At 43.9% G+C, this 11,819-nt stretch overlaps 1 protein-coding gene across 1 annotated transcript in view; it reads right to left on the reverse strand.

The window, feature by feature from the left end:
- The window catches only part of LOC111159026 (KIAA1257 ortholog), an 88,420-nt gene that overhangs the window by 16,159 nt on the left and 60,442 nt on the right, over positions 1-11,819 (reverse strand). Inside the window, exons 12-13 of the mRNA XM_022521383.1 lie at positions 7,266-7,460; positions 5,095-5,392 (exon numbers count right to left, since the gene is read on the reverse strand). Coding sequence (XP_022377091.1) covers positions 5,095-5,392; positions 7,266-7,460 — 493 coding nt within the window. The remainder of the gene's footprint in view (positions 1-5,094; positions 5,393-7,265; positions 7,461-11,819) is intronic.

The following is an 11,819-nucleotide window of genomic DNA, read 5'->3' on the forward strand; positions in this document are numbered from 1 at the left end:
GCCCACTGTCTTTCTCCCCACACCTGCATACGCAGAGCACATGGCAAGATGCAGCCACCTACAAGCCAAGAGAAGAGGCCTCAGAATGAGACCTACTCTACCAGCATGTTGATCCTGACTTCCCAACCTCCAGAACTGTGAGAAAAATAATTTCTGATGTTTAAGTCACCCAACCTGTGGCATTTTGTATGGCAATCAGCACAGACTAATGCAGGAAGGAAGGTAGGGAGGGTATCCAGATTGGGAAGGAAGAAGTAAAATGGTCTTTACCCATGGATGATATGATCCAACTTCAAAAGATTTTGGGATATGAAAGCAATATAAAAAACCAACTGGATTTCTATGTTCTTACAACTCAAGAATTAAATGATTCCATTCATAACAGCATTAATTTCATGAGGTCTAAGACTTGTACATGACAACTACAAAACTTACTGAAGGATATTAAAGAAGACCCAAATTAAAGTACAGACATTCCATGTTTCTGGCTTAACAGCTTCAAAATTGACAGTATGGCAATTCTCCCCAAAACTGATCTATAGATTCGACACAAGCCTTATGAAAATCCCCCATAAGTTTGGTTTGTGTTTTCTGGAGGTTTTTTTGGGTAGAAATTGGCAAGTTGATCCCAAAATTATATGGAAATGTGGGGGACCCAAAATAGTTTAATGATTTTGAAAAAGTTAAAGGACTTACATAACCCAGTTTCAAAACTGCCACTAAAGTTCTAGCAATCAAGGTGATGTGGGGCTGGTATAAGGATAGACATCTACGTCAATGGAATATAACAGAGACTAGAAATAAATTCCTGCATTTATGGTTAACTGATTCTTGACAAAGGTGCCAAGGCAATTCGATGGTGGGTGAGGGGGGATAGTTCATCTTTTTGAAAAGTGGTGCTAGAGCAGCACCTGCATGGCTTGGTTAAGTGTCCAGCTCTTGGTTTAGGCTTAGGTCATGATCTTGGGGTCATGGGATAGAGCCCATCCTGAGCTCTGTGCTGAGCAAGGAGTCTGCTTGAGATTCTCTCTTTCTCCCTTGGCCCTTCCCATTTGTGCACGCTCTCCCCACACCCCCCCCCCTCTCTCTAAAATAAATAAATAAATCTTTTTTTTTTTTTTTAAAGTGGTGCTATCCTCATGCAAAAAAAAAAAAATTTAGATCCCTACCTTGCATTACACACACACAATTGGTCAAAATTGTTCAAAGGCCTAAAATGTAAGCTAACTCTAAATCTCCTAGAAGGCATAGAAGAAAATCTCTGTGACCATGAATTAGGCAGAGCTCCTAGCTATGTCATCAAAAGCATGATCAATTAGACTAAAACGCCGATAAACTGGAATTCATCAAAACTAAAAGCCTTTACACTTACAGAGTTTTTCTTTACACAATTAAGAAAGTAAAGAGACAAGCCACAGATAAAGAGGAAATATTTGCAAATCATAGTTCTGATTAAGAAACTATATCCAGAATAAAGAACTCTTGCAACTCAACAAGAAGACAACCTGATTTTATTTTTTTTTTAAGATTTTATTTATTTGACACACAGAAAAATCACAAGCAGGCAGAGAGGCAGGCAGAGAGAGAGAGAGGAGGAAACAGGCTCCCTGCTCAGCAGAGAGCCCGATGTGGGGCTCAATCCCAGGACCCTGAGATCATGACCTGAGCCGAAGGCAGAGGCTTTAACCCACTGAGCCACCCAGGCGCCCCGACAACCTGATTTTAAAGTGCATGTAAATATATGAAGTTACCAGAGATAAATCATCAATAAATATATAGAGATATCCAAAATCTTAAATGATTATAACATGCAAATTAAAGCCATAATCAGGTACCATTACACACACATACTAGAATGGCTTCTGATCAAAAACACTGGCAATAACAAGAGTTAGTGAGGATATGGAGAGACCAAATCCCTCACAGGCTACGTTCTGCAGTGTAAAATGGTGCAACTTCATTGTAAAACTGCTAAAAAATTCCTTAAATTTACCACATGACTCAGCAATTCTACATCTGGGTTTCTACCCAAGGGAAATGAAAACATTTTCATGTAATGATCTGTCTGCCAATGTTCATAGCAGTGATATTCATAATAGTCTCAAACTAGAAACAATACAAATTTCACCACATGGGGAATGAGTAAATTAAAAACGTGATACAGTAAATTAATGGAATAGTATTCAGCAGTTTTAAAAAGGAACTATCAGTATGCTCTGCAACATGGACAAACCTCAGAAAGGGGATGCTCAGTGAAGGAAGCCGGACACAAAAGATCCCATATTGTCTGATTCTGTTTATATGAAATGTCTAGAAATGGCAAATTAGAGACAAAAAACAGATCAATGGTTACCTGGGGCTGGAGGTGGGAGCAGGGATTGACTTTAAACAGGTATAAGGAAAAACTTTATGGGAATGGAAATGTTCTAAAACTGGATTGTGATGGTTGTGCAACTCCATAAATTTACTTAAAAATTATTTATATATACTTACAATGATTACATTTTACAGTAGGTAAATCCCATCTCAGAGTAAGGATAGAAAAAATTAAATTATGGTTGGGTTTCAATGATTGATTATGGTATGGATAAGCTAGCTAAGGCCATTTGAAATCACCAGTAACTAACAGAAACAATCTTTTTTTTTTTTTTTTGAAACAATCTTTTTAAAAATCTGATGTTTCCAGGTGGTTTCAAACGAATATAAGTGATATGAAGATATTACGTAAATTGTGTAAACATATTATAAATTTTATAGCCATGTTATCATAAAATCTTCAATATCCTTTGTTAAATGACATTAACAAAACAGTATTAACCCATAAATGAATGTGATGTAGTACTTTGTGTGTGTGCACATGTATGTACATATGTAAGTGCACTCAGATGGTAGAATAATGGGGTAAGGGAGGACTGCTAATATTCTCAGTTGTTTGACTTTTTTATAGGCCTATCTTCAGTCTTGTTTCATAATTTATAAGGAATTTAAGGAAAATAACAATCGGAACATACAGTCCATATAATACTTTACAGAATATGGCCAAGGATGTAAACAGAGGAAAATGAGTAGGCTTTCTTATTAAACAAGAAAAAATAAAAATGAATGAAATAGTCCACACAAGAAACTAGGAAGGTAAGGGCACCTGGGTGGCTCAGTCAGTTAAGTGTCTGCCTTCAGCTCAGGTCATGATCTCAAGGTCCTGGGATCGAGCCCCTGTTGGGGTTCCTGCTCAGTGGAGTGGATGCTTCTCCCTTTCCCTCTGCACCTGCCCCCTCCCCCGCCCCCACTCATGGTTTCTCTCAAATAAATAAATAAAATCGTTTTTAAAAAAGAAGAAGCTAGGGCGCCTAGGTGGCTCAGTGGGTTAAGCTGCTGCCTTCAGCTCAGGTCATGATCTCAGGGTCCTGGGATCGAGCCCCGCATCGGACTCTCTGCACAGCGGGAGCCTGCTTCCCTCTCTCTCTCTCTGCTTGCCTTTCTGCCTACTCGTGATCTCTCTCTGTCAAATAAATAAATAAAATCTTTAAAAAAAAAAAAAGAAGCTAGGAAGGGGTACCACTGTGGAAGACAGTATGGAAGTGCCTCAAAAAATAAAAATAGAACTACCATATGATCTTGGGTATTTACTCAAAGGAAATAAAACACTACTTTGAAAAGATAAATGCACCTCTATGTTTGTTGCAGCATTATTTACAACACCCAAGATATGAAAGCAACTCAAGTGTCCATCAACTGATGAGTGGATAAGAAGACATGGTAGGGACGCCTGGATGGCTCAGTTGGTTGGGCAGCTGCCTTCGGCTCGGGTCATGATCCCAGCGTCCTGGGATTGAGTCCCACATCGGGCTCCCTGCTCAGCGGGGAGCCTGCTTCTCCCTGTGCCTACCACTCTGTCTGCCTGTGCTCACTCTCTCTGACAAATAAATAAATAAAATCTTAAAAAAAAAAAAAAGACATGGTATATATACAATGGAATATGACTCAGCCATAAAAAAGAATGAGACCTTGCCATTTGCAATGACATGGATGGACCTAGAGGGTGTTACACTAAGTGAAATAAGTCAGTCAGAGAAAGACAAATACCACGTGATTTCACTTATATGTAGAATCTAAAAGATAAAATGAACAAACACACAAAAATCTCTTAAATACAGAGAACTTACAGTTGCCAAAGGGGAAGTGGGTGGGGGGATGGGTGAAATAGATAAAGGGCATTAAGAGGTACAAACCTCCAGTTACAAAATAAGTCGCAGAGACTCAAAGTACAGCATCGGGAATATGGTCAACAATACTGTACTAATGTTGTACAGTGACAGATGGTGACTACACTTATTGTGATAAGCACCGAGTACAGTCCAGTCACTATGCTGCACACCAGAAGCTAATATAACATTGTATGCCAATTATACTTCATTAATAAAAAAAATTTAAAGAAGTTAGAAATAGGAGAAAGATAAAGTTTTAAAACATTATAAAAAAATAAAAACTGAAGTTAATTAGAAAATAGAAAAAATAAAAAAGAAGACTGATAGCTCCAAGAACTGGTTCTTCCGTAAAAACCTGAACACTAATGGGGAAAAGCCTCTTCACTGGTTTTCATAAACAATATACACTCTCAAAGCTTCTGAGAGACTTTCTTTTCCCTAGAGATTGGGGTGGGGGTGATTCACAGAGCCCCTGGGTGGACAACTTCAAGTCCTTGGTTTTTGGTTGGTGTGGAGCGAGCAAGGCTCTCTCTTGCCATTCAGGCCACAGAGCACCCAGCCTTCTTATACCTCCCCAGCTTCTCAGCTCCTATTCTGTTCCCCTTACACATTGAAGAACACACACACCCCAGTTCTTCCTTTGAGATGAACTCGGGGGCCAAGGTAAGAGCATTCTTCTCCCTTGCAGGGAGGATGGGGACCTGAGGGCTGGGAGTGCACACTTCTGACCCGGTTCAGCCCTGCAGCCTACACCCCCTGCCCACCCTTCCCAGGATCAAGGGAGATAAAGAAACTGGTCATGGAGCCTGTATGTCCCCACAGGTGACTGGACAGCCCCAAGGTGAGCAGAGGCCTGGGACCCCTGACCTTGGGAGGAGAACACACCCACCTGGATGAGGCTGGGCTCCTGGCCTTTGCTCTTGAGCACCATGGTGTTCCGCCACCGCAGATACTTGTCCCTGTGGGCCTGGATCTCGTAAGCCAGTGTGGATTTCCGACTTAAGAAGCGCTCAGGACAAGGGGCGGGCTGAGACGGCAAGACCATCAGTTTTCCATCTGCGAGATCGTCCTGCGAAATGGGCAGCCCTAGCTCTTGGCTCAAGTCTTTGACCATGGCGGAGGATGGCAGCAGGCCTCTCGCGATCACCTCCCTGAGCTTGGTGCTGTGATGGCAGATGGAGTAGATCCTGCGAGACAGAGGGCCACCCACATGGCCTCACCTACCTTTCCAAACGTGTTTACCAGTCCCGTTTTCCAAGAGAACGTGCAGCTCAGGAGTCGTTTGGCTCATCCCAGCTCACAGAACTCAGGGACTCGAAGCTTAGAGTCCACCCGGACGAGCCCACCAAAGAGAATGCCTCCTTTTCACTCTCCTCACAGCCCTCAGAATTAAAGGCTTCCCACAATCCACTCTGATTATTTTTCCGCTACTGTGGCCCACCCCTTGGCCTTGCAGATGCAGATAAAGCCCTGAGGAACGCTGCTACCTGGAACACAGCAGACACTTAATAAATAGCAGTTTTCTTCCCTTTCCCTAAGACAGGGCCCAGCATCCCCTCACTGACCGCTGGGGCTCTAGACACCCAAACGCTCCAGCACCTCCCCAGCACGAGCCTGCTGAGACCCCCGGCACCGTCCCCCTTCCTGACTTGCAGCTTCGGCCTGCTGTTTGTGGGGTTCCCAGCCCACCCCTGCTTAGCCCCTCAGGTAGCGCTGTGCGGGGAGAGGTGGGAGATAACAGGACTCAGTCCCCGCTCTCCATGGCCCTGGGCGCCCGCCCTTCCTCTCTCTCCCGACTCCACCCTCTCCTTCATTAATATATTTGATAAGCTGGGAGCCGACTCTCGGGCAGGGCTGTTGCTGGCTTTAAAGCTTAAAGAAATGGGGCGCCTGGGTGGCTCAGTGGGTTAAGCCGCTGCCTTCGGCTCAGGTCATGATCTCAGGGTCCTGGGATCGAGACCCGCATCGGGCTCTCTGCTCGGCAGGGAGTCTGCTTCCTCCTCTCTCTCTACCTGCCTCTCTACCTGCTTGTGATCTCTCTCTGTCAAATAAACAAATAAAATCTTTAAAAAAAAAATAAATAAAGCTTAAAGAAATGGTTGGCATCCCCCACCCCTGGCTCCAGTGAGCAGACTGTCCCCTAATGAAGGCCTGCTTGCTGACATTCAAGGCCAGCCCTTCCCAACGTCCTGAAAGAACCAGCCACTGTCCTTCACTGCCCCCACAGAGCCCGGCACAGGCTGGCCATGGTCCCAGGGCTCCCACTGCACTAGGCTTGTCCAGTCTCCACTCCAAACTGGGGGTGCCTCGCTTGGCCCTCCTGCTCCCTACATGAATGGAGAAGGCCCTCCGGGAGCGTGAGCCATGCTCAGTCCTGCAGAAGGAGCACACGGCTTCGCAGGGTCACAGGCAGAAGGCCTGGGGGTGAAGGTGAAAAGGGGGAGAGGTTCACCAGCCCTGAAGTAGAACAGGACAGGTAAAGGCAGGCACAGAGTGGAAGATCTAGATCTTTGGAGGACACCTTTCTGCACAGGTTAGGGAAGAAGCAACAGAAGCAAACATGCAGCTGGGAGAGGAAACTGTTTCAGGCCTGGTGGATCTGGTTCTGGTCCCCATCACTCACTACTTGGGCTGTTCTGGGCTATTCCCCCAGAAAAGCAGATAGCTTCGTGTGACGTGTGTTCAAGGAAAGGGCCTTCCTTCTCCCAGTGTTTCTGAACCCCCTTGGGAGAACACGTGGAATAGAGGGAATGACACAGGTTTGGGGTCCCTGAGAACTGAATTCCACTCCTAGGCTCAGCCTCTTTAGGCATAAAGAAAAATAAAAGCTGGGGCGCCTGGGTGGCTTAGTCGGTTAAGCGTCTGACTTCGGCTCAGGTCATGATCTCAAGGTCCTGGTATCGAGTCCCACCTGGGGCTCCCTGCTCAGCGGGGTGCCTGCTTTCTCTCTCTCCCTCTGCCCCTGGCCCTTGGAGGGGTCCCTGCACCACCCCCAGCGGCACCAGCTCCCCGTGGCCACCCCTTCCCCGTGGCCACTCCCTGGGATGCGGCCTGGCGCACCTGGTCAGGGCCTGGAAGGCCTTCTGCAGAACACTGTTGCGGATGTAGAGCGCCGAGTGCTTCATGAGCTGCGACAGCGGCTTGAAGAGGTGCACCTGGTACAGGACCGTCTCCAGGTCGGCGTAGAGGCGGTGGCGGAACCGTAGCGCCGAGTTGTAGAGCACCTTGTGTTTGCCGGGCTCTGCCCTGGTGATTCTGGAAGGAGGCCAAGGGGCGGGGCCTTAGCGCCTCTCTGAGGGCTCCCAGAATGCTCTGCGGTTTTGCCCTTGGGCAGAACTTGTTTCTGAATGCGTTAACAATAAATAATCTGAAAAACACCTGATGAAACATCTGATAGACGATCTTTTCCAAACCCTGGCAGTGAAAATGCAGAACCCTACTTCATTTTCCTCTTGTCCTGCCGCCGCTCCCATTCACACACTGGGCTGGCCGGCATTCCCAGCCTGGCAGAGGTGCTAAACACACCCCGCCACCCACACCCCTGTGTTGGTACAGGCGGCTCCTACATCTCGGGGAAACTGAGGGAAGGCAGCATGGACCCTGCCTATCCCCTCGGTGAATGGGTGTTTGGTCATGAGGTTTTCCCCTTTGGCGAAGTACCTGTCCGAGCCTTTTGCCCACTCTTCCCTTGGCCTGTTTTCTTATTTTCTTATTGATTCATGGAAGTTTTTTTTACATATTCAGGATACTAACTCCACACATGGCAAATAATTTTTTTCTGAGTCTTTCTTTTCACAATTTTTATGATACCTTTGGACAAACAGAAGTGATTCACTTTCATGTAGCCGGATCCAGCATCATTTTCCTTTATTCTGTGTACTTCTGTCTTGTTCAAGAAATCTTTCTTTATCCTAATCATCTGAAAGCTTTAGCGTTTCGCAATTCAAAAACAGATTTTTCTTTTCTGGTGAACTCTGAATAAGACGAGGTAATTGTGGTCTAGCTGACTGTACTGTGTCCATCAATAAGGCATTCTACTTTTGTCAGATGTCCCGGCTGGAGGAAATACGGTACTGGGTGCATGGAACAATTCTATATTATTTTTGCAACTGATTGTGAGTCTGTAACTATTCCAAGTGGGTTTTAATCTACCTGGAATTGATTTCTGTGAATTGTGTGAGCCCCTGAATTAGAAAACTCTCAGTGAATTAGGAACAGAGTGGAACTTCCTTAAATTGATAAAGGACATCTACAAAAAACCTATACCTAACATCGTACTTGTAATGGGGAAAGTCCCCTCCATCACACGAAGGAAATACTGATTGGACAGGAAGACACTGAGGATGACACAAACAAATGGAAAGATATTCCATGCTCATGGATTAGAAAAACAAATATTAAAATGTCTATACTTCCCAAAGCAATCCATATATTCAATGCAATCCATATCAAAATACCATTAGGATTTTTCACAGAGCTAGAACAAACAGTCCTAAAATGTGTATGTAACCAGAAAAGGTCCTGAATAGCCAAAGCAATCTGAAAAGGAAAAACAAACCCAGAGGTATAACAATTCCAGATTTCAAGTTATACGACAGAGCTGTAGTAATCAAAACGGTATGGCAGTGGCATAAACACAGACACATAGATCGATGGAACACAATAGAGAGCCCAGAAATAAACCTATGATTATAGTCAATTAATGCATGATAAAGGAGGCAAGAATATTCAATAGGAAAACAGTTTCTTCAACAAATGGTGCAGGACAGCTCCAGGCAAAGAATGAAACTGAACCACTTTCTTACAACAAACACAAACTCAAATGGATTAAAGACCTAAATAAAACCATAAAACTCCTAGAAGAAAATGCGGGCAATAAGCTCTTTGACATTGGCCTAAGTAATATATTTTTGGTTATGTCTCCTTAGGCAAGGGCGACAAAAGCAAAAATTAACAAATGGAACTACATCAAACCAAAAAGCTTTTGCACAGTGAGGGAAACCAACAAAATGAAAAGACAAACTGTGGGATGGGGGAAGCTACTTGCAAACAATATATCCAATAAGGGATTGATATCCAAAATACATAAAGAACTCATTTGACTCAATAACAACAACAACAACAAAAACCCAACTGAAAATGGGCAGAACAGCTAAATAGAAGATAATTCAGATGGCCAACGCACACAATGAGGAAATTGCAACATCCCTGAACATCAGGGAAATGCGAATCACAGCCGCAATGGGATACCACCTCACACCTGTCAAATGACTATGATCAAAAACACAAGAGATGACAAGTGTTGGTGATGGAGGATGTGGGGAAAAGGGAACCCCCATGCCCTGTGGTTGGGAAAGCAAACTGGTGCAGCCACTGTGGAAAAAAGTATGGAGATTCCTCAAAATTTAAAAACGGAATGACCATACCATCCGGCAATTCCATGACTGGGTATTCAGCCAAAAGAAAATGAAAACACTCATTCAAAAAGATATATGCACCGCTATGTCCATTATTTGCAATAGTCAGGATATAGAAGCAACCTCCGTGTCCATCAACAGGTGAATGGATAAAGATGTGGACTGTGTGTTTGAGTGTGTAATGGAATATTACTCAGCCATATAAAAGAATGAAATCTTGCCATCTGCAACAACATGAATGTAAGTAAAAGGTATTATGCTCAGTGAAGTAAGTCAGTCAGACAGAGAAAGACAGATACTGTATGATTTCCCTTATATGTGAAATTTAAAAACTAGAACAATAGAACAGACAGAACAAACCATTCCATGGGTACAGAGATCAAACTTGTAGTTGCTGGGGCTGGGAGTTGCGGGGGTAGGCATGGGTGACACAGGTGATGGGGATTAAGAGGTACAAACTCTCAGTTTTAAAATAAATAAGTCACAGGGATGTCATGTGCAGCATAGGGAACGGAGTCAATCATATAATAACTTCGCATAGTGAGAGAGTAACTAGATCTACCATGCTGATCATTTTGCAATGTATAAAAATATCAAATCACTGTCTTGCACACCTGAAACTAATATTGTAGGTCAACTATAATTCAATTAAGAAGAAAACATGTCCACACAAAAACCTGTACGTTATTGCTCACAGCAGCTTCATCTGTAATAGTCAAAAACTGGAAATAAACAAAATGTTCCTCAACAGATGGATAGTGAAACTGTGTCACATCTGTTCCATGAAATATGACCCAGCAACAAAGAGGAGCAAACTACGGATATATGCAAAAATGTGATTGGCTCTCCAGCACTGAGTGGATGCTGAGTGGAAACTCCTAAGGTCATATAATAGGATTCCATTAATATGTAAGATTACATACAGAGGAAAAAATTAAGTGGGCCCATTAACTGTCTGCCTTCGGCTCAGGTCATGATCCCAGGGTCCTGGGGTCAAGTCCCATGTCAGGCTCCCTGCTCAGTGGGAAGCCTGTTTCTCCCTCTCCCATTCCTCCTGCTTGTGTTCCCTCTCTCACGGTGTCTCTGTCAGGTAAATAAATAAAATTTTAAAAAAATGAAGGAGATGGAAAACAGGATAGTTAAAGAGGGTAGGTATGACTATAAACACACAGCATGAGGGAGCTCTCGGTAACAATATGCTAGTTCGAGGTCTTCATTATAGCTGTGGTCACACAAATCTGTATGTATAAACTGGCACAAACAACATACGTACTGACATTGGCATCCCGGCTTAGATATCTGCACCACAGTTAAGCAAGATGTGACCGTTGTGGGGAAAGGGTATGTGGGAATCTCTGGAATATTCATTAAACTTCCTATGAATCTATAACTATTTCAAAAGTTGAAAATGTACACAGATTTTTAATGCAGTGAGAATTGATTTTTGTGAATGGTTTGAGGTTTGGAAGTTGTTTTCCTTTTATCTTATGGATAAACAATTATCCCAACACCATTTTTTTTAAAAGTTTCTCCTTTCCTCAACAGATTTTTTTGTTTGCTAGAGGTATTTTTCTTCTTCTTCTTCTTCTTTTTTTAAATATTTTATTTATTTGACAGAGAGAGACACAGAGAGAGAGGAAATACAAGCAGGGGGAGTGGGAGAGGGAGAAGCAGGCTTCCCGCCAAGTGAGCAGAGAGCCTGATATGGGGCTCGATCCCAGGACGCTGGGACCATGATCTGAGCCGAAAGCAGAGGCTTAACCCACTGAGCCACCGAGGTGCCCCAGCTAGAGGTATTTTTCAAATGAGATTTTTTTAAAAAAAAGATCTTATTTATTTATTTGACAGACAGAGATCACAAGTAGGCAGAGAGGCAGGCAGAGAGAGAGGAGGAAGCAGGCTCCCTGCTAAGCAGAGAGCCCGATGCGGGGCTCGATCCCAGGACGCTGGGACCATGATCTGAGCCGAAAGCAGAGGCTTAACCCACTGAGCCACCGAGGTGCCCCAGCTAGAGGTATTTTTCAAATGAGATTTTTTTAAAAAAAAAGATCTTATTTATTTATTTGACAGACAGAGATCACAAGTAGGCAGAGAGGCAGGCAGAGAGAGAGGAGGAAGCAGGCTCCCTGCTGAGCAGAGAGCCCGATGCGGGGCTCGATCCCAGGACAAAGGAATCATGACCTGAGCTGAAGGCAGA

Source organism: Enhydra lutris, unplaced genomic scaffold, assembly GCF_002288905.1.
Source record: "Enhydra lutris kenyoni isolate GAN:26980312 unplaced genomic scaffold, ASM228890v2 scaffoldscaffold66, whole genome shotgun sequence".
Taxonomy (NCBI): domain Eukaryota; kingdom Metazoa; phylum Chordata; class Mammalia; order Carnivora; family Mustelidae; genus Enhydra; species Enhydra lutris.